Raw genomic sequence first — 24,080 nt, 5'->3', positions numbered from 1 at the left:
TCGAAAAAAGGATAGATTTTTTGAAAATTCTGGACGTATGTAACCCCTTAATAAAACTTTCGTGTGTTAGGGGCACAAAGAAACTTCGCTCTAAAATCTAACTCACAAAGTTAGCGAGCTTGGGTTCTCTGTAATAAGCTAACACCATAAAAAAATCATACACAGATTTTTTTTTTTTTTTTCATTTAATAGAAATATTTCCGAAACAAACAGAGCAAACGCACAATTGAAAATTATGAGTATTTACATAGTAACACCCGATGATCACACAACCCAAAAAATTTCTAGCTGCTTGTAGTCAAGGGCCCAGCCAACGTATCGGTAATCAAATTTTGTAATTTTTATAAATAGCCACAGTCCATATAAGAAGGTTATGTTCTGCACCCAAAAAATGTGGTAAGCTAACAACTGGAATGGGGAATCTCTTGAGCAGTGAGTGAGTGTGTGTGCGTGTGTGTGCACTATGAGACGGAAGAATATGTTGTGGAGTGCTTAACAGGCATGAGCGAATTTTGTACGCTCTTGTTCCGGTGTGTTTTTTTATGAGTTGTGTTGTTGTTTTTTTCTTCTTTGTATTCGTTGATTTTTCATTACTACCGCCGACCGCATGTTACTGTTCTGAGCTTTTTAGCAACGCATGAAAATTTGTGCACTATGTAAGTTTGTGTGTGTGTTTGCCTATTTTATGTTTATCTACCAGACGGGCCTGGTATGTGTTGTTGTACGGTGTGCCGAAGTTTGGCGCTGTTGCTGCCGCTGCTAGCGTTTCACCATATTCTGTTTGGTGTATCGTCAGCCACCAACCATTGACTGGTCGGAGCAGCCAGCCAGCCAGCTGTGCATATACTACGAAGTGTTTTTCCAGTTTCCTTTTAGTATGAGTTGAGCGCGCAATTTGTGTGGACGCGAAAACGGCATTGGAGTCAAAGTGCGGTTATTATTTGTTTTTCTTTAATTTTACACGGCGTGCTTCTAACAACAATGTGATATGTTGAGATTATAAGAACAAAAATATGCTATAAAGCAACAAAGTAAATGCGTAGTTCAAAGGCGAAGTTTTGTGCTTTTTTGTAACGAGTAATAAACTAATTTAAGTTACTATAACAAAATATGAAATCTGCAAATATATAAACCGGTGTTGAAAGAGACTTTCAGACTTTAGCTTTGAACTCAGCCAGCGGCGTGACCACGTGTACAGCAAGCGCGGTTTGCAGTAAGAGAGCGTGAGCGAAGTTAGCGCAAAATAAAAGTAAAACAAACAAAAAACATACAAGTGCAAACTCGAGTAGAATTCCTAAAGAAAAAACGTGCACATGTGTGCCGCGAATATTTTATTATTTTTATTCAATATATTTTTCGCTGGAAATATAATATATAAAAGCCTAGCAGCACAAAGGCAGTAAAAACATAAATGAATGACAAAAAATAAAGAACAAAAAACAACACAAATAACCACAAAAATTCCAGCAACTAACACGACAAAAGTGTTTTCTGCTTTGAATTTGTACGCCAAACGCGCCTTAATTTGTGCTTCGCCCCTTTAATATTTTGTTGTTTTGTCGACGTTGACAAACTGATAACAACACACTGTGGTGCGAGCTTAAGCAAACGAACGAGCCACGCTGCCTAAACCCAGCAGTGAATGTGGGGCGCAAACGAGTGCAAGTACTGCGGGTAGTGAATTTAGTCACCACCCACAAAAACTAAACGCACACGCCGTACCCAACCTAAAAAAAAAAACAAACACAACTACTAAAGTCCTTTGCATTAACAAAATTAGTTAATAAACAGTTAAACAAAATAAACAGGTGGTCGATAGCGACAGAGAGAGAGAGAGAGAGCGAGAGCAACTCAGCGTGCATGCGAGTGTAAGTGAAGTAAGAAGTAGAGTGCGCTCACCGTGTACCGGCTGATGCAATAGAGCAACTTGATTGCTGGTAAATGAAGTAAAGGTGAAATTATTGTAGTTGAAAAGCCTCTAAACAAATTTTGCATATCCACCGAAAACAATCGCTGTGTGTGCGCATGCGCACAATCGCTCGATCGCACCCTTATACTTATGAGCGCACACCGTCAACAATCAACCCTCAGCCCCAAGCCTTGAAGAACCACTCAACTCAGCTACACACACAAACAACCCTTAGCACGAGCGCATACCACAAACACTACGCTCCACAATCGTCGTCACCAATACCATTTACCTGCATACGTACATACTTCCAATTAGTGCCGGAAAAATCAATATTATCTTCGTTTGACTTCAGCAAGTAAAGTAGAAAATTCCACAAAACAAAACAATGGCTCGCATACAGGCTAGTGATAATGTACCGCCGCGTCCTTTGTTCGATACACCCGTCAATTCCATCGCCGATGTGGGCGCACAAAACAATTGCTCCGCGGATAGTTCCAGTCAGGGTTCGGGTGTAAAACTTAAAAAACAAATCGGCCTACTCGATGGTGTGGCTATTATTGTGGGCGTTATTGTTGGTGCTGGCATTTTCGTCAGTCCGAAAGGTGTCCTGCTCTACTCCGGTTCGATTGGTCAATCGTTGATCGTTTGGATATTGTGCGGTGCCTTGAGTATGGTCGGTGCGCTTTGCTATGCGGAATTGGGTGAGTAACGAAATGCAAAAAAAAAAAAAAAACTCGTATATTTTGTAATAACCAGATACACATTTAGTTCCACATAAATATGTGTACCTGATTTTCTAAGCAGTTATGTGCAGTCAATTCTAGTTAGTTTAGGTTTCTCTTTAGATGTTAATCGACGTCTAACTTTCGTGCGTTGAACTAAAATGATGTAAAATGGTTAACCGATTTCTAATAAAAAAAATTTGATTTTTCGTAAACTTATTATTATTATTCCATACTCCTTAAGGAGCTTAAGGATTCAACAAAAGTTTTCCAAATATTTCTATTTCTAGAGATGCTTTCCATTTCAATTCAACCGGGCTATTCGGGTCAAGTTCTTCGATTTCGATGTACAATAACTCAAACATGTTGTTCTCTGGTCAAAATAATGAGACACGTATTTTTTTCGCCCGAAACAAATTTTTTTCAAGATTTATCGGAAATTTTGTTTTTCGGCTCAAAATCGATTTTTTTTAATTATATAAGAATTTTTTTTTTTGAAATACTCATAACTTAGTCAAAAATGAACCGATTTTAATGATTCTGGGTTCAAAATGATTGTCATTACTTACACAAGCGATTTTATGTAGAAACAATTGCAAAAAGGTAGTTGAAAATTTTTTATTTTGCAAAAAACAAAAAGTGCGAAACAGGTTTTTTACTCAAAAATTCATTACTCAAAAACAACTCATTTTAGTTAGTAGGCATTCAGCTCAATTGAAGTTTGAGGTGTTCTCTTGATTTGGAAAAAGTTAAAAAAAAGATACACTTTTTGAAATATTGAATTTCGAAAAAATTTCGATTTTTTTTGTTTTTGCAAAATAAAAAATTTTCAACTACTTTTTTGCAATTGTTTCTATCTAATCGCTCGTGCAAGTGATGGCGATCATTTTGAACCCAGAATAATTAAAATCGGTTCATTTTTGACTAAGTTATGAGCATTAAAAAACAAATTTTCTTATTAAATTAAAAAAAATCGATTTTGAGCCGAAAAACAAAATTGCCGATAAATCTTCAAAAAAATACGTGTCTCATTATTTTGACCAGAGAGCATCATATTTGAGTTACATCGAAATCGAAGAACCTGACCCGAATAGCCCGGTTGAATTGAAATGGAAAGCACTTAGATACAAATTTCAGTTCATTAAACGATTTTCCACTTGCATTGAAGATAATCCTTTGCCCAGTTGAATTTTCCTAAAATTATAAACATTTTTTTCAATAAATTTGAATGAGCAACTTATGGCATAAAACTAAAATATATGCGAATTCCCCCTAATACTTGCCAATATCAGCCAATAAAGGCTGGTGAGGTAAAAAGTGTAAAGTGGTAGTGCCAAAAAGATCACTTTTAGTTACTCAAGGGTAGATCAATAATAGTGTAATTATGTTAGACTTAAACTTAACTTAACAAACTTTGGAGGAGTTTGCGAAAGGGGAAGTATTTATAAATGTTTACTCCGGCCTTCAGAGACTTATAGCCTAGACGGACGCTAATTGGAATTGATGACTTAATTAAGTCCAACTAATGCGGATTGACAACTATGCTTAATTCTCAAAATTGAAGCGGATTAGCAGAATTTTCGATGGCAACATTGCCGGAAAATGACGGTTAATTTCTATTGTGAATGAAAAATAATGATAGTTTTAAGAAGTTAGAGGTAGTCAGAACTTTCAAAAAATTAGATTTTTTTGCATTTAGTATAATATCTTTAAAATATTGTGCGAAAATTTGAATTGCATCCGACAAATACTGTTCGAGTTATTCAACAATTAACAAAGGGCGCTCGGGCGCTCCGGAGCAAATAAAAAAAATTCCAATGCGTTTTTCTCAAAACTATGGTTTTTTAACTGGTGATCTCTGTTACTTAAAAACTGCTTGGTAGATTTTAATAAAATTTTCACTGTCGGAATGGATAGCACTTTAAGTACGCATAAGCACTAGCCAGGAAACGGAAATAAGCGCCGAAAAGTAGGCACCAAAAAACGCCAAAAAATTGGAACCAAAAAACGCCCCAAACAGTAGGTACCAAGGAAATTTAACGCCAAAAAGTAGGCACCAAAAATATATTTCCTACAAGATTGCACCAACAAACAAGCGCCAAAAAGTAGGCAGTGTTATTTCTCACTAAAAATAAGCAACCACAAGGACAAACTCAGAAAAAATAGCCTAAAGTGTATCTAAGATATATACAAGGCATAGCTCTCCCGCTCCTTTTCCTCTACGTTATATATTTTTTTTCTCTCGCGGAACGAGAATGCCCAAAACGTTGCATGGCCTTGAAATTTGACTCTCCATTCTCGCTCGTCCATCGACACCTAAGAAGTTTCATTTCAAAAAGCTTCGATCAAGCACAAAATTATCTAGTAATAAAACTAGTTTCTCTTGTCCGATTGATTTTAGATGAATCTCCAAAGACTTGTGATGATCACCGCAAGGGACTTCTAGAGAAACGGGCTCCACACTCAACAGCGATAACTTTTTTTTTTTTTAATTTTACTAAGGTCAAGTCGAAACATTATGTATTAATGCTATGTTTTTATTTTGACTAGCCGTAGCCGAATGGATTGGTGCGTGACACCACACAACAAATAGGAGGAGGAGCTCGGCCAAACACCTAACAGAAGTGTACGCGACAATTATTTATTTATTTTTTTTTAGCGAACAAAAATATTGAAAATTATCATTTTTTCGAGCCTCTGACTACCTCTAACCCATTAAAGAGAAGAACAAGAAAGTCTGGTTGTAATGCTAGTTTGCACTAACACCATCGAAATTACATTAAACGTTTTAATATTTGAAATTGCAATGTATGTATGTAATAATTTTTTGGTATCAAGGCAGCTAATACCCGTATTTGTTGCCTGCGATCCATCTTTTACAGACAAAACTACCCAATTAACAAATCAGCTGTTCACTAAGTGTGTGAGTCATACTACCAGATTTTTTTTTAATAACCAATAAGTCTTAATTTGTGTGATATTATTTTTGCATAAATTTCTTTGATGTAGTATCTTTAAAGAGTTCATATACAGTATGTTGTAAAGTTATTAGATCTAGGCTAATCATAAGTACCATAAATGAATATCTTTTAAAATTATTCTTTAGCTGATGGAGAGCAAAGAGAAGGCTTAGGGGTAGAATCAATATATGATTCAATAATAAAAGGTTCTGCATTCAAGCAGCTTTCACGCTTACACAGAAAAAATCGGCTTCTTAATTGATCAGTGTTGTTGCTCACTCTTCAGTTTTCAGTAATATATATAAGTATTATAGTAGTAGTAAATTGTATATAATGCAATAATACAATTACACGGCATTGTCTACCCGTTTGTGTGAATCGTGTCCGATAGTGGTTCCTAAAATCAGGTTCTATGGAAAGAGCTAAATGTATCAGCACAAGAAGTAAATAAAAATTATTAAAAAAGGTTACATTTTCAACAGCTACATGCTGATACGAAAATTCCTATAACCACACCTACTTTCAACCAGCTAACAAAATATACAAACTTTGGCCATGCTGAGCTCTTCAACACTCCACTTATCCATTTTCATTTAGACAGTCCTCAGTTAAAATTCTCTCCTGTCCTTCCCTTCCACCTACAAGGTTCTCCCAACATGCGTATCTGTCTTGAGGGTTTTTTTTGCTTATTTAGTGCTTATTTCATTAGCCATATACTTGAATAGTAAAAGCTAATCTAAGCGGGTGCTCATGTTTCCTGTGCTTTAATTCAATTATAAGAGATGTTTGCTTGTGGGATTATCATTTTTCCGGTAGAAGACAACTTTTGCCATAAAAAAGTATTCAAAGGGGACTGAGGAGGCAATTAGGTATTTTTTATCTATCTAATTTTGAGTGCACCCACCCCCAATGAATCTGCATACTTAGTCCTGCCGTTAGTTCTGTTACAAGTTAAGTCCATTATAGATATGAAATTATAATACTTTTTTTAATGAAGTTAGTTTTATTTAATCATGTAAATATTAAAACAAAAAAACAAATTAAATTCTCATTCAAAATGATCACCATTTGCCTTTACACAAGCCTTCAAACGATTAGGCCATTCAACTATTGCAGCACGCAAGGTTTCCATGGATATTGACGTCGCTGCTCGAACCGAAGATTGTTTGAGACTCTCCAAATGTCGGTATTTTTTGGTTGGTGAAGTAGGGTTCAAAATGTTTTCGCGGTTACAGCGACCGTCGTCTACTGCGTCGTGTGGTGTGGCCACTAAAACGATCCCTCCTCTCCTTCTGGGGAGACACCCTTCCCGGATTTGCTTTCTATATTACTTCGGGAGGGCCCAGAACGGCATCCATTAAGGACCAACTCTATTCACCCACGTCTGGGTCCACCATATTTGTGGCCAACTTTATTGCTATAGGCTCGTCTTCTTATGTCTCTATCTGTGCAGCTTCGTTTTGTTGCACTGTGTCTAGGCCAATCTTTTTTTCCGTAGTATGTTATCGATGTACTTCTTTACCGCGTTCCAGCTGTCCTCGTGTTCGAGCATTTTGCTGATTATACTGCTCGGCGCGATGTCACCAATCTGCTCCCTCAGAACATTTCTTTCCTCGATCCATCTGTCACAACTAAAAAACGTGTGTTCAGCGTCATCGCTCAGCGCTTCGCAGTTTATGCACTTGGAATCGGTTACCTTGCCCATGCGGTATAGGTATCTCTGGAAGTATCCGTGGCCCGAAAGGAACTGAGTTAAGAAGTAGTTCATTTTTCCGAAGTTCCTTTGGATCCATTTGTCAATTGATGGAATAAGTTTCGCCGCCCATCTGCCACTCGGTTCAGTGTCCCATCGCCATTGCCACCATGACATGTTTCTTCTTGGAATCCTACGCATTCGTTCGTTCCCGGACCATGAGGTCGACGAGTATCTGCCCGCTGCTCACGAAAATTGCTGCACCTGAGACAGTAGGCTGTAGGTTGAGGCAACTCTGGGAGTCGCTGTTCGTTGCACAGCCTCCAGTACTTTGCGCTTGGCTTTGCAGTTTAGCACAATCCCCCATACTTCGCTGCAGTACAGGAGAATTGAGTTTGTGGTCGCCATAATTAGCTTTATTTTGCTCTGTGAGTGCCCACCGATGTTTGCCATTAATATACTTAGCATAGACGACCAAGCTTATGCGGCTATAAACCCAGGAATATTGATGTTTAGCCACTGCTGGGTGGTTTTTGCCTTATGGGCTAGAGCGGAATCTTGCAGGAAACTTCAACGCTCTCCATTGAAGAGAGTACTGCTCAACTGATCCGCCTCGTCTTCTAAGACATCCTTCTGGTACACTTTTGACTCGGTCTTAACCACTTTTTCGCTGAAATGAAGAGATGTAACGCCTCCCCTCCAAGACACTGCCCACCAAATCATTACAGAGGCTGGATGGTGGCTACGCGGAGCCCTTGGAGCAACATTTTTTGCGTTTTTGAAAGTTTTAGCATGATTTTGTCGTTTTGCTTATTAAAAACTTCTTCAACAGAGAAAATGTCCTCATCTGTGAATAGAATATTTTCATGGACGTTGACCGCGTGCCACTTAAGAAGCATCTGTCATGTCTAACATTCTTCAAGTGCGTTATCAAAAGATGACCAGTTGAGCGACGGAAAGCTTCCATATGGAGGTTTTTTGTAAGACAACTGATGGCTGTTAAGCAGCATAAAGCAACGGTAGAAAAACAGGATGCAACTTACTTTAGCGAAATTTAGAGAACTTACATCAGCCAAACTGTTTGTGGTTAATTATTGTGGAGGTTTTTTGTATGACAATTGATGGCTGTTCTCTTCGGTGATGTAAACTTATATTATTTATATAGGCAAGGAACAGTCAGTGCATATAATTCGATATATCGAAATCGCATACTGATTTTCTGACAAGTTCTACAAAAACCACCTATCAAATTGAGGGTAGGAAAAAGGTTGAACACCCTAGTGTACTTGAAGTATCTGAAAGCACTATGTACAGAATGCAGAGTTGTATTCGTCGCATAGGTTCACGCTAGAGCTTTTTGGAAAGCTCTTTTCACGTGCTAAAACGTGTTTGATTAATTATTGTTTGCTTTTAGTCGTTCGGGAGTTATAGCGTCGCAAACATGGAGCAAAATAAAGAGAAAATATGGCATATTTTACATTACTACTGCGATAAAGGCAAAAATGCATCTCATGCTGCCAATAAAATTTGTGCAGTTTATGGACTCGATACAGTTTCCATTTCCACCGCACAACGATGGTTTCAACGTTTTCGTTCAGGTGCAGAGGTGATCGAAGATGTGCCACGGTCCGGAAGGCCTGTCGTCGAAAATTGCGATAAAATCGCTGAATTGATCGAAAGAGACCGGCATAGTAGCAGCCGTAGCATCGGCCAAGAGCTGGGCATGAGTCATCAAACCGTTATAAACCATTTGAAGAAGCTTGGATTCAAAAGGAAGCTCGATGTATGGGTGCCACACGACTTGACGCAAAAAAACATTTTTGCCCGCATGGATGCATGCGAATCGCTTCTGAATCGCAACAAAATCGACCCGTTTTTGAAGCTGCCCAGACGGTGGCCAAGCCTGGATTGACGGCCAGGAAGGTTCTTCTGTGTTTTGGCAGGGAATCATCCACTATGAGCTACTCCCCTATGGCCAAACGCTCAATGCGGACCTGTACTGCCAACAACTGGACCGCTTGAATGCAGCACTCATGCAGAAGAGGCCATCTTTGATCAACAGAGGCCGAATTGTCTTCCATCAGGACAATGCCAGACCACACACATTTTTAGTGACGCGCCAGAAGCTCCGGGAGCTCGGATGGGAGGTTCTTTTGCATCCACCGTATAGTCCGGATCTCGCACCAAGTGATTACCACCTATTTCTGTCCATGGCGAACGAGCTTGGTAGTCGGAAGTTGTCCTCAAGAGAGTCCTGTGAAAATTGGCTCTCCGAGTTTTTTGACAATAGGGAAGTCAGCTTCTATAAGAGGGGCATTATGAAGTTAGCATCTCGTTGGGAACTCGTCATAGAACAAAACGGCGCATATTTGACTTAAATCGCATTATTATAACCAATTTTATGAACAATTGAAAATTCAATAAAAATACCGCAAGACTTTTTTGACAACCTTTATTTGTGTTTACAATGACTGATCGGGCGAGTGTGTGAACATGAGTACACGAGCGAGACTTGCTTCAGGTTTCTGCAGAAGTATCCATTTTTAGTAGTCTCAGGGCGCCAAAACTGAAGTTTATGCTGGGGGTTCAAGCAGTTCATGTTTCAATTAAGTCAATTTCGCCAGCTGTTTTGAAATGCTATTCGCTTTTATTATAAAATCTGTGTGAAAATTAAATGAGTGGGCAGAATTCTGCCGCCGAATTCCCGATGATGTGGCGGTCGAAGTTACTTATACCCTCACAATTTTGCTTTGGATGGCCAAACCTGGTAATCTAAAATCCTTGTCTCAAAATCGTAATACTCTTATTATGGTTGAGTATTTTTAAGAACAGCTTCATAGCAAACTTACTTACAAGTTCTCTAACAATGCAGGGTCAAGTTGACAGTTTTTCAGGAAATAAACTGCAAATCTGTTAGTGAAGTTATTTGAGTTTGTATGTCAAACTTTCTCCGTCCTGCAATGTAAAATACCCTCACATCTTAGCCAAAGTCGAATTATAGGAAGTGTTTAACAACATTTATTTTTTTTTTTTCAATATTTTTGAATGCATAAAACAAATTATTTAATACATAATTGGTTTTTAATGCTAATAACAAAAAAATAAAACACCCAATCAGCTAAAGTGTGTTTACTGATAATGGAATTTAGAGCTCCCCAAATCTGCATTCTTTAATTCTTTAGTGTGCGATAAAATTTATAAAAGGCAATTAGCAAAGTCAATAAAATAAAGTAAATAATAATTGCACAAATATAATTCAATTTAACCCAAAATAAGCCAAACATTTAATTAAAAATCTAATTACACAGTAAAAATGCCCTAATTGATGTTCAGTTACAAATTCATGAGTTATAACTTTGACTCACCCAAAATGGTGAAGAATACGAGTAAGCTATTGATAGGGCACCGGGAGCACGTGAGGACAGAATTAAAGTTGATAAATAAAAATGTTATGTATAATTAACTGGAACTCATCAGTCATATATATATGTATGTCTGTATATATGTATGTACAACATATACCCTGCAGGGAAATTCAGTGGAAATAAACTTCCTGGCTTCTACAACCTTTTCAATTATTCTAAGAATTGGTTTATTTGTAGGATTGAGTGAGAAGTAAACTAAAACAAATTTTGAAAAAAAAATTATAGTTTATAGATTTATTTAATGATGAAATTTGCAACGGCTACTTAATCTTCAGTTATTATTACAAGCACAAAAACAGTTTAAAATATTTTGAACAAAAAAAAATTTTAATTTTTTTAAGTGTATTTTATTCAAAAACGAAATATTATTTTTTATTGTCCTTTAGCGTATTTTATCCAAAAAAATTTAGAAAAAAAATTTGGAAAAATACAATTTTTTTTTGTAATTTTTTTTTCAAATCTTTTAAAAGTTAATTAAATTATAGGCTTGAGTAAGAAGTAAATTGAAAAAAAATTTGAAAAAAAATTAATAGCTCTAAGCATAGTCTAAGCTATTATTAAAAACATAAAAAAAATTCACAAATTTTGGAAAAAAAATATTTTAATTTTTTATTTTTTTAAGTTATTTTATAGTAAAAAAAAATGAATTTTTAATATAATTTTGTTTTTTCAATTCTTTTACTTGTAGGCTTGAGTAAGAAGTAAACTGAAAAAAATTAAAAACAAAAATTTATAGTTTACAGATTTATTCAATGTAGAAACTTGCAGGGGGCTACTGAATGATCAGTTATTATTACAAACATAAAAAAACAAATCTCAAAAATTTGGACACTAAAATTTTTATGTTTTATTTTTTTTAAGTACATTTTATCCTAAAAAAATTGATTTGATTTTGTTTTAATAATTTCAAGTGTCTTTTATCCTAAATGATATATCTTTTTTCCTGTTTTTAAGTATATTTTATCTTAAAAAATTTAGAAAACTAAAATTTTTTTACGTAATTTTTTTTCAACTCTTTTAAGAATTGGTTTAATTGACTTAAGTAAGAAGTAATTGAAAAAAAGAAATTTCAAAAAAATCTTAATAGTTTATAGATTTAGTCATTGCTCAAACTTGAAGGCGCTACTGAGCATAATCTGAGCTATTATTAAAAAAACAAGAAAAAGAGAAAATTTTCAGTAATATTTTTTTTTTATTATTTTTATTTTTAAGTGTATTTCATGTTAAAAAAATAAAAAAAATAAATGATTTATATTTTTATAAAGGGTTTTTCAATAAGGGCGGGTAGATGTTGAAATGGAATAAAATGGCGTTTGCTGTGTGGCACGTAGCGCCGTCCTGCTGGAACCACATGTCGTCTAGGTCCATATGGTTCAATATGGGCCATAAGAAATTGGAAGGGCCACCACGTCTACCGAAAAATGGGCGCAATGCGCGCAACGTTTGCGTTAATGAACACTCATTTTGATAATAAAGTTTTACCATTTGAACGTTCTGTTCAATCGTGTAACTTGCCATGATGATTTGGCATAAACAACTGAATAATAAACAAAAGATTTAACAGATGTCACCAAAACAAAATGGCTGCCACAGGGCGCCAAAATCAACCCACGCCAATTGAAAAACCCTTTAAATAAATTTGTTTTTCTATAATTTTTTCTAAATTTTTAACTTATATTTTTACAAATAAATGTTTTTATACATTTTTTTATACATTTTTAATTTATATTTTTATAAATAAATTTTTTTATATAATTTTCTATAAATTTTTAATTTATGTTTTTATAAATACATTTTTTATATATTTTTATTTAATTAAGTTATTTAAAAACGAAAATGGATGATTAATTTTGTGCCAATTCATATATGTAGACCTGCTGTTAAAAGTCAATCAAATCAACAGGTCTCATGTGCCAACATTTCTTAAAAAAGATGTTCCTCCCTAACGTGTACTCGTATTTCGTTATCACTCCATATACGAGTATTTACTCAGCGCACTGTTGACTGTCGTCGCTAGGTGAATAACGAATTTAATTTTGAACCAGTCATTTTTTTTCACTACTTCGGGGCTTCACTGTTTTTCCTACAGGGTATGCGCAAAGACATACGAATACTTGAAGGGTAGATAAAAAAGCAAAAGGAAACCAAATAAGGTCTTCAATTTTACCGCAATAATCTTGTCCATTCGTTCCATATCCGTTCACTCCATGTGGAAATGTACGAAAGTAGGGCTGAGTGGAATTAGCGAAAAAAACTTATTTAGAAGAAGCTGAAGGTAGAAAAACATGATGCAACTTACTTCAGCCAAATTTAGAGAACTTACATCAGCCAAATTGTTTGTGGTTAAATGCCACCAGTCTACTTACATACTCGAACATTCATGCGCGCGCAGTTGGTATACACAACTTGACGCATTTGTTTAGAATAGTTTTTAGGTCACAACGGAAGAAAATTTGAATGAAAAAACTATCATTTTCTGTTTAGAGATAAATAAAATACTAAAGAAATTGCGATAAGACATTCAGGTGGCTATTATGATGTTTTTGAATTGTTGTTGTTATTGGTTGTATGTTAAAATGGGTTTCACTTACATACATAGATAAGAAGGTATTTGAGGATTGGTAGAAATGCGTCAGAGCTGGGTGGTGAATTTTAGGAATTTTAAATAAAATAAAATAATTTATATATTTATTTATTTTAAGAAATTATGCGTTTTTAGAAATATTAGCATAGTGGAGGATCTCAAACCGCAAAAAGTGCTTGAAGGGTGCAGGAGGGAGGAAAAATACCAAGAAAATTTGGGTATCAACCGAAACCTGACGTATTTTTGAATAGGGCTGCCATTTTATTTTAAACAATGCACTTAATTTGAAAAAACAAATAGTTTTATTTTTAATGAATAATAAAATTTTATTAAAGCAAAATAAAACTAAATTATTATTTTCTTTGAATAGTTTTTCGGGTCACACCTCTCATTTAACGCATTTTTTACTTGATCTAACATGAGATACAAGATCATTCTAGTAATTTTGAATACCAATAAGTCGCTTTTATTACGCTTTCTTGCGAGCATAAAACTCCAAATCAGAATTGGATTGATTAACAAATTCAAAATAGCTTTAAGTAATCCAGAGTTGTTTTTTAATAGAGTTGCGTTTTTAACGTATTTTAAATAACGTAAGTATATTATGGAAGTTATGTTCGTTCTTTTCTTCTTTTCTTTTTTTTTTATTTATTTATTAATTTTTTTTTATCTTTAGTTTTAATACAATTTTATTAGGGTTAAAATTCTGCAGACATCTTGAAATTGCGTACATACATAAATTTGTATCTGTAACTTCAATTTTTTTTGAAACAGGCATTAGAGTACTTTTCGCATTAGAGCCGCTCTTTTGATTTTTAGTTTTATTTTGTTTCTATTTCTGCACGTTTTTCTCTTATTATTTGTTTTTTTTTTTTTGCATTGAGTTACCTGGGAGTAAGCGTAAGTAAAATTTTGAGCGCGGCATGAGAGCGAATTTATTTAGTGCTTGCTTAACTAAACCATAGTGAAGCGCTCTCGTAAACTACTTCTCTTTGCAAAGTTGTTATGCGTTGCCAACTATTTCTTATATAAACAAATGCTATCCCAAATTTAGTGTCATTCATCAAGTAGATAATTTCAAATAATGATCTCCGTATCCAATGCAAAAGGGGCAGTAGTAATGAAAGTAGGGCTGATTTCGAATTCTATAATGATTTCTAGTTTGATATTCTAAAATCGATTCAAAGAAAAAAATCGTTAAATAAAAGGTGTGACGCGAAAAAATATTCAATTTCCTCATTGCCTCGTTAAATAAAAGTTGTGACGCGAAAAACTATTCAATTTCCTCATTTTTTTCTTTGAATCGATTTTAGAATAACAAACTAGAAATCATTCTTATCAAATCATTCTTATCAAATCAATCTTTTCTTTCTTAATTGTATTTTCCCTTGATATTCGTAATTAAAAGTTAATTTCTGATTTTATGCATAATTTATGAAATAGTCAATATCCAAAATGTATTGCAATGGCACGCAAAGACAATAAATTAAGTTTATCTGAAGCGTACAGAAATGATTAAGAAGGTTTTACGACACGTGAACACGCAACATACGCCCATGTGAGAAGAAAGGATTCTTCATGCACTTCCTACTGTTGCTGCTGTTGTTGTTGTTGTTACTGTTATTACTGTTACTGTTGTAGAAGCTTTATAAGTTCTGCCTAAATTGGTACTTCATTAAATGTTACTATTAAAGTCATCTAAAATTGGACTTCTCTTTTGCTCACAGATTTGTTGTTATTGTTATGATTGCATAAAAAGTATTACGCTTTTCATTCTAAGAGCAATTGTTGCAGACTTCAACTTTGTGCTCTCCTCATACTTATGTACACTTTTACTGCACTTAGCACATGTAGACTTTGTTGTTATAAAATTGTCCGTTAGACTTTTTTGAAACCCCACTCCATTTTTCCACCTGTACCTTTAACTCCCAAACAAATTGTTGCTGGAAAGAAGGCAGAAAGTTTCGTAAATGTTACATATTATGTAGTTGTGCCGACGAACTTCATAACAACAAAACAACAACACTTTGTGCAATGGTATAATACAACAAAATAACGTCGGCAACTGAGATTACACGATATTTCAAGGCGATCGGCAAAGTGAGAGAAAAACCGTGTGTTAGTCGAATCGGCTCAGCGCACAGTGCTTTCTTAAATAATGTTATGACGCTGCAGAGGGTCAGAAAGAGTGGGGTGCTAAACAAGCGATTGTGTACAAAGCAAACAAAAATCGAAAATATCTTTAATTTCACATGAAACTTGAATACGCTTTAAAGTGTATTTAATTAATATAATAAAAAAACAAAACTAAGAAACATTTTTTTCTAATAGCGGTCGCCCTTCGGCAGGCAATATTAAACCTGGCATGAAAAAGCTTCTCATAAAAAATATCTGCCGTTCGGAATCGGCTTGAACTGTAGGAACTGGAAAATAGGAGGAGAAGGAGCTCGTCCAAACACCTAAAAAGGGTGTACGCTCCAATTATATGTATATATAATAAACACAAATAAACTTGCATTGCTATCAGTAAAAAAACTATTTTAATTTGTATGGAAAAAAACTTGAGTACTTGCGACAACCTCGAAACCGATCCAGGTTTTCATTAATATTTTTTGATTAATCAAGCAGACAACCATAAGTTATTGTACAGCGCGCTGAGTTTAATTCTAAAAGTTTAAAAATATAGGTTTTTAGGCGAAAATAAAAATTGACAAGGGGAAATAGTAGGCTGCAAAAAGTGAAAGTAGGAGGGGAAGAACAAGGAAGCATTAGAAGAGCACACGTGAGAGAATAGAGTTTCTACTGCACTTATTTTTATTTTTCACAGTAAGTGAACTGCCATCACAAAGTCGCTGTGCATTGATGTCTAGGAGAATAATAAAATTATAAATAAAAAGGTTTATTCAAGTATGATAGATACCAGGTTTGCTCGTTAGGTATGGTGAAAAAAACAATTAGGGGAACTTAGCTTTAGCTTAGTGAAACACAAAAGCAATAACGAAAATCCAAAGTTCCCCTCAAATTTTTTTTTTTTTCACCATACCTAACCATCAAACCTGGCTTTAGCTTAATGAAACACAAAACGAATAACGTCGGCATATTTGTCAAATTCGCTCAGAGCCGAATAACGGTCTGCTAGGTAGTACACCTCTAAAAATCTTTTCACCATGAGGCTTAATCGGAAATGTTTGCGATTTATTTTTTAAAATATCAGAATTACAAGCAAAATTTTCAAATAACAAATAATTTTTAGTAGCAATAAAATCATATCTCAATTATATTATTTGTTCTCAATTCAGAATGAACCGATTCACTTTTCTTCGACAATTTTCTGTGTATGTAATTTTATAGCACATGAAGTGTTTGTGTACAAGTTTGAAGAGTTCGCAAAGTCGCGTTGATTTTTCTTTTTTTTCTTTTTTTTTTGGTGGCAGTGCTGTGAATTTGCTCCATATAAAAAAATGTCGAGCATTCGTTATATGGAAGAAAAGGCGTAACATTGTTAACTAAAAAAATTATCAAAAATTACAACGAATTTTGCGCTACTTTAAACTGGTCAAAATTGAATGGGTTACAAAGCTGCATACTCAGAATTTTTCTAAAAATTCGAACCAAAAAATTTGAAATTTTATGAAAACTTGTTGATTTTTGTTTTAATTTTTTTAGAAATATTGAAAATTAGTAGTAGTATGAACTTTATTTTTATAAGAAATAAAAAAGAAATATATTTAAAAAAAATATATAAGAAAAAAAAATTATAAAAAATAAAATGAATGAGTATAAATATATTTTTTCATTTATTTATTAAAATAGTATATTAATAATTAAAAAAATCATTTCACATAAAAAACTAAAGGGATGTATTGTTCAAGGCGCAAATCTCCGAACCAATGGGCAAATCGCCTAGCGTCTTTCGGGCTGAAATTCAAGAAAATTTAATCTGTGCGAGAAGAAATCATATTAGGGGCAACACAGGGATGCAATCAAGCTGCATTAAAAGCACCAGCTTCACATTCTATGCGACGAAACTCGGGTAGGAATGCCTTAACAACCTAACCCAACTTGGTGCAATAAATAAAATTGTACTTTGCTGGTTTCCTGGTCCATCTGGAATAAAATGTAATGAAATTGCTAATGAACTCGCTAGGGAGAGGCATCCCCAGCAGCTTTTTACGGTGCAGAGGAAATTACTGTGGTATCAACTAAGCAGAAGTTAAATGTAGGGCAAATAGTTGGAGAAATACTCAAAGAATTACGCATTGGGAAGAAACACAAGAACTCCATGAAGCCAAAGGGTTAAAGACCTTTTACGTACAACAGGGAATTGCATAACATGCGTAAAGTAGACATCAAGAAAATAGTAGGTTTTCTGAGAGCTCACTTAAATTACCATCACTCAAAAATTCACATGGGGAATGAAACACAGTGTAGACTCTGTCTGAAGGATAATGAAACCACAGAGCATATCTTTTGTAACTGTTTTGCCTTGACAAAGTCAAGACTGCAGATCTTTCTTACAGATTAAATGGATCCAAAAAAATAACTAATTTCCCTGTAGCAGATATTTTGAATTTTGTCCGCAAGGCGGAAAATTTACTAAAAGAATTTGAATTTCAACCAATTCCCAGGCTGGGGCAGGGAACATCTAAGTTAAAAAAAACCTGCTGTACAACATTTAATGGTAGTAGTGGCAGTCGAGAGGACTAGTATTAATTAAAGGGTGATTTTTTAAGAGCTATAGGAAAGTTTAAAAAAAAACACGTAAAATTCAGAAAAATGCATGAAATTTTTATTTACATCGATAGTACAGTCCATATAATTTAATGTTTGAAGATTATTTCATGCAAATGTTGACCGCGACTGCGCTTCAAATGGTCCATCCGCTTAGTCCAATTTTGGCATACTCTTTCCAATATTTCGGCCGGTATCTCACATATAAATGCTTTAATGTTGTCTTCCAATGCGTTAATTGAAGCAGGCTTGTCTGAATAGACATGAGCTTTAACATAGCCCCACCAAAAATATCTAAAGGCGTTATATCGCACGATCTGGGTGGCCAATTGACAGGCCCCGAACGTGAAATAAAATGTTCACCGAACCCGCCTCTCAATAAGTCCATTGTTACGCGTGCTGTGTGGCATGTGGCACCGTCTTGCTGAAACCACATGTCATGCAAGTCAAGCTCTTTCATTTTGGGCAAAAAAAAGTTGGATATCATTTCACGGTAGCGCTCACCATTCACAGTTACGTTACGATTCGCAGCATCTTTAAAGAAGTACGGTCTAATGATACCTCCAGCCCATAAACCGCACCAAACTGTGACCTTTTCTGGATATATTGGTAGCCCTTGCAATTCTTCTGGCTGATCTTCACTCCAATTTATTTACGTACGCATTGATCCAAAAATGAGCTTCGTCGCTGAACACAATTTTTCGATAAAAAAGTGGATCTTCGGCCAACTTTTCAAGAGCCCATTCACCAAAAATTCTGCGTTGCGGTAGGTCGTTCGGCTTCAATTCTTGCACCAGCTGTATTTTGAAAGACTTCACACCTAAATCCTTTCGCAAAATTGTCCACTTTGTTGAGTAACAGAGGCCCAATTGCTGCAAACGGCGACGAATCGATAATTGATGGTCATCATTAACACTGGCCGATACAGCTGCGATTCAGTTCGCACTCTACGTAAGCGTGTCGGTGGTTTGATGTCCAATAATGTAAATTTGGTTCTAAATTTAGTCACAATAACTCGAATAGCCGCTTCAGTGGGTCAATTAAACTGACAATAAAACGAAAGAAGCGCGCGATAAACTTTCTTAAGGGGTTACATGGGTTTCGTTAGCTCAAAAAATCGATTTATTTTTTTTTTTGCTTATTAATTTTTACAGGATTATTACCCAAAATTTTCAAGTCGATCCGAGTAATAAATTCGGAGATACAGCCTTTGAGATGTGTGCGCTCCAAGCCACTTTTATTGTTACTCAAAACTTTAAACGCGTTTTTCTCGGAACCGTGACGGTTGTCAAATGTTCTCGAAAACTACTCAACCGATTTTGATGAAATTTTACACAGGTGTTCGAAATACAATTTACTCGTGCTTGAACGAAGGATTTTGTTTTTTTTTTCAATTACAACTATTTAAAAAAAACAAAATGTCAAGCAAATTTGACCGAAATTTTAATGTTTTTGCAAAAATGTCTGCCAAAATTCCAATTTTTATGCTGACAACGCGGACGCACCTTTTTTTCGAGGGGTCACCGAAAATGACGTCACAATGGAGGAGTTTTAATTTTTTTTTTGAAAATTTCAGAAATTATTCTTTAAATATGTATCTATAAGACAGAAAAAAGTTTGAATTAAATAAATAATTTTTTACATAGAAAAAAAAATATGGAAAATAGGCCTTTTTTTACCCGACGAGACCCATGCAACCCCTTAACAGAACATGCATTTTTATAATAAAATTCAATGATTTGTTAGCGTTGTTCGTTTGTAAGACGATTCATGGTTAAATTATAGACCAAACTGAAGATGTTTGACAGTGAAACAAAACACGAAACGTGCATCAGCTGTTTAAACCAACTTTTTAAAAAGATAATAGCTAAAAAATCACCCGTTATTTCTAAAGCATTTAGATTGAAGTGTCGGCCATTGGGCACACTAAAGATACTAAAACTATTATTACCATAAAAAACTAAAGCACTGACTACATTGACCTTCGGCTATAGCATAAAATTAAAATGTCAAAAGTTTATCAAATATGAAATATTTTCTCATTCTTTGCTATATCTTCGTTTTGTTCTTCTTCCAGGCACAATGATTCCGAAATCAGGCGGCGATTATGCTTACATCGGCACAGCATTCGGTCCACTGCCCGCCTTTTTATATCTCTGGGTGGCGTTGCTTGTGCTCGTGCCCACTGGAAATGCCATAACGGCGCTCACATTCGCACAATATTTGCTGCAGCCATTTTGGCCATCGTGCGATGCACCCACAGCGGCGGTACAGTTATTGGCAGCGGTGATGACATGTAAGTTTCCAAGCGATACCTATTTGCACATAACTTTGAGCAGATTTTAAAATAATATTTTTTATTTAACTTACTCCCTTACGCTCACCCTCAGGTATTCTCACGGTCATAAATTGCTACAACGTTCGTTGGGTGACACGCGTCACTGATATATTTACCGGCACCAAGGTGTTTGCGCTATTTGTTATTGTTGCCGCTGGCGTTTGGTATCTATTCGCTGGCAATACTGAGTTGTGGGAGGAACCAATGCGTGGCACATTCAAAGCACCCGGTCTAATAGCACTCGCCTTCTATAGTGGACTATTCTCGTATTCCGGTTGGAATTATTTGAATTTCGTCACAGAAGAACTGAAAGATCCATACAAGAATTTACCGCGCGCCATTTGTATTTCAATGCCTGTAGTAACGCTAATTTATGTGGTGACAAATGTTGCCTACTTTTCGGTGCTCTCGCCAGAGGAAATACTATCTTCGGAAGCGGTCGCTGTGACTTTCGGCGATAAAATGCTCGGCTTCATGTCTTGGCTTATGCCATTCTTCGTCGCCTGCTCTACATTCGGTTCACTAAATGGTGCCATATTCGCGTCGTCACGTCTCTTCTTTGTCGGTGCACGAAATGGTCATTTGCCTGCAGCGATTTCGCTGATTAATGTGAACTGCTTGACACCAGTGCCGGCGCTAATATTTCTGGTGAGTGTAGTAAATACTGATTGATTTTTTTCAATTATTTTCTTATAACATTAAAATAAAAAAAACATCTCTTCCACAGTGCATACTTACTTTGGTGCTGCTCTTCATCAGGGACATCTATTCGCTCATCAACTATGTCAGCTATGTAGAGGCGCTCTTCACGCTACTCTCCGTGTCGGGGTTGTTGTGGTTGCGTTATAAGCAACCGAAAACTGAACGACCCATACGTGTCAGCCTCTTTTTACCCATCATATATTTGTTGACGTGTCTTTTCCTTGTGATCTCATCCGTCTTCCAGTCGCCCGTCGAAGTGGGTGTAGGCACAGTCATTATACTCTCCGGCATTCCCATATACTACTTGACTATCCAACGACCTGTCAAATGGCTGACGGGTCTATCACAAGCGATTAATCTTTGGTGTTCAAAATTCTTTATTTGTATGCCAAATCAGGATAAATTCGATTAGTAACTAAGCGGTAAACAATTAGATTAAGTTCTGTTAAGACATATCCGATAAATCATACGTGTGTATGGTGGCAAAATTATAGGGACAAATATTTGACTAAAGTTGTATTACATATGTACATACATACATATGAGAGATATACAATGTTTTTGACAATAGCAAAATGACGTGCCTAAAACTCCCCTCAATAAGAGAAAAAACCAACAATCGAATTAAAATACCTCCCCACATTGGAAGTATGAGAAATACATAACTGTTAAGCTCGTGTACATATACATACATACATACATACATATAGCATACTTGTAATTCTTGCACAATGCTAGGCTATAGTAATGATTCTCTCGATTTACACTCTCCGTTTTACATAACGAAAAGTTGAATGAGATTATTTACACTAAATCAAAAATTACGCAAGACTCGAAAAATTATTTCAACACTTTTTTGTACCCTTTTCCCCCTACTGTGGTAGTGTGATTTGGCATAACGAAGCGCATGGTATGATATTGTTTTGGGGAAAAAAGAAATCCATTATTTTCTCGGTGCACGGCTGTAGTGACCGATATCTCGTAAACTATCGTCCAGACAAAGTTTATGCACGTTGTCAAAGTAACATTTTACTCTAAAAAAATTCTTTTGCGTTTTTTTGTTTTTGCTCCACTCAGTTATGAGTTACAGGGTGTTAACAGTGGAAGCCAACAAATAGCAAATTTGGTACATTTTGCAGTTTTTCCTTGATAAAGGCGAATATGCAAGCCAGGCCGCTGAAATTGTGAACGATGTTTTTGGTGCCACTACTTTAATATTTATTTACGTGCCATTTTGGTTTCGTCAATTCCGTTCATTTGCTTCCGTTTCGTTTGATGTTAAAGGAAATGTCGATAATGTCGATAAAATCACAGAAATAATCAAAGTTGACCGGCATGTTAGTAGTCATAGCATAGCCCAGGAGCTTAAGATCGACCATAAAACAGTCACAAACCATTTGCGCAAAAAATTTACGCGAAAATAATAGATTTCTTTTTCCTTAACCTAATATTATATGAATATTAGGGTGGGTTAATTTTAATGGAACTATTTTTTCCACATCATTCCTAGTAGATTTAGATTTTACCTAAAATTATATAATACCAAGAACAGTTCATTAGAGCATAGCTCTGAAGTCAATTTCGTGCTATCCTAATTTTGAAGGAAGCTATTTTTTGTTAAAATGAAGTTAATATGCACATATCGCACCCTAAATACAAAAGGGTCCCAACTCAAAATACTAAGATTTTCAGAAGAGACGAAACACGTTTTATGTAAAAATTATTGTAATATTTTAAGAAAATATTGTTCCATCATGAAAATATACAACATTGAAGAAGGTTCTACTATATTTTTTTCAATTTTATATTATGTTTGCGAAAATAAAACAAAATTTTGATTTATGACTCTTTAACTGAAATTTTTTCGATTAACTAGTGATATTATCTTAAGTTGTACCTTTTTAACTGATAAAATGATTTAATTTTATAAGTTTCCTAACCTAATTGAACTCACTTTTCACAACTAAAGAGGCACAATGCAAAATAATATACCACGAAATTTATCACTTTTTACAGTTATAGAGGTAGAACTCAAAATAAAACTCTTTATGTGTAATAAAAGTAATCAGCTGTTCTTGAACCCATTAACGCAACTAAAAATAATTCTCTTTAGTTGATCGTGCAAAAGCAACACACTTGACATAAAAATAGACATAACTGTATTTTTCCAGTTAAAGAAGATAGTTATGTGAACGAAATATTTGCAGCAGCTAGAAATGTGTACTCTGAATTAATTTATGCAAAAAACTCAGTTTTGGAAAATTTTGAGTTGTGACCCTTTTGTATTTAGGGTGCGATATTAATATGAACTCACGTGCTATGAATTTAATTTGTTCAGTTCAAACTTGCACTTGGGAATTTTTAGGTATGAAGAATTTATTTCTTATATCTATTTTTTTATTTTTTTTTATTTAAGAATGCCTCCGAAAAAAAAAATGTTCCACCCTAATGTATCGGGTGATTTTTTTTAAGAGCTGAGAGCTTAAAATGATAATACAAAAACGAAATATTGTTGGACCGAATTTTTTTTAATAAAATCTGGTAACTAATTTCATGCCATTTATTTTTTGAATCTGATATACGGCCTATATTCGCCCCGGCGAAGAGTTAGAATCCTAATGAGGTTTGCATTTCGACCTCATGGTCTTTTGCGCCGTCTCGGCTAAGAGTTACCATCATTCGAACAGTTCAAATTTTGACTACTTTTTCCATTAAAACTGAATAATAAATCTAAATGAGCCGAATCAGCAAAAATGCGGTGCAAACGATGGCCATTTGGCTTAAATTCTTGAACGAGTTGTATTTTAAAGACACGTAAGCCTTATGTAAAACTTTCCATATAGTTGGAGGGAAAGACCAACAAGCTTAGAATGACGGTGAATCGACATTTCGAAGATTTCTTCAACATTTTGATCTATGAACTTCGCGAACGGATTTATTTATTTAAAAACAAAATTTCCAAAATTTGGAAGCGTTGATCTATGGTTAAATGCTTTATGTTGACTTGGCAAGC

The 24,080-nt window shown here is 35.1% G+C and overlaps 1 protein-coding gene across 1 annotated transcript; it reads left to right on the top strand.

The window, feature by feature from the left end:
• Nucleotides 1-1,560: 1,560 nt before the first annotated feature.
• Nucleotides 1,561-22,937, top strand: LOC129240813 (Y+L amino acid transporter 2). The gene is made up of 4 exons (XM_054876814.1): nucleotides 1,561-2,613; nucleotides 20,105-20,323; nucleotides 20,418-21,013; nucleotides 21,093-22,937. Exons 1-4 carry the CDS (start codon nucleotides 2,298-2,300, stop codon nucleotides 21,477-21,479), a joined length of 1,518 nt encoding a protein of 505 aa, XP_054732789.1. The 5' UTR covers nucleotides 1,561-2,297; the 3' UTR covers nucleotides 21,480-22,937.
• The last annotated feature ends 1,143 nt before the right edge of the window (nucleotides 22,938-24,080 follow it).

The sequence above is a fragment of the Anastrepha obliqua genome, chromosome 3 (assembly GCF_027943255.1).
Source record: "Anastrepha obliqua isolate idAnaObli1 chromosome 3, idAnaObli1_1.0, whole genome shotgun sequence".
Lineage (NCBI taxonomy): Eukaryota > Metazoa > Arthropoda > Insecta > Diptera > Tephritidae > Anastrepha > Anastrepha obliqua.
The sequence above is the reverse complement of the archived record's forward strand: the minus strand, read 5'-3'. Positions and strand labels throughout refer to the sequence as shown.

Excerpts from the sequence above, each read along its gene's own strand:
- LOC129240813 (XM_054876814.1), top strand. The coding sequence starts at position 2,298 with ATGGCTCGCATACAGGCTAGTGATAATGTACCGCCGCGTCCTTTGTTC. Across the intron at positions 20,324-20,417 it reads ATTGGCAGCGGTGATGACAT|GTATTCTCACGGTCATAAAT; the intron begins GTAAGTTTCCAA and ends GCTCACCCTCAG. Across the intron at positions 21,014-21,092 it reads TGCCGGCGCTAATATTTCTG|TGCATACTTACTTTGGTGCT; the intron begins GTGAGTGTAGTA and ends TCTCTTCCACAG.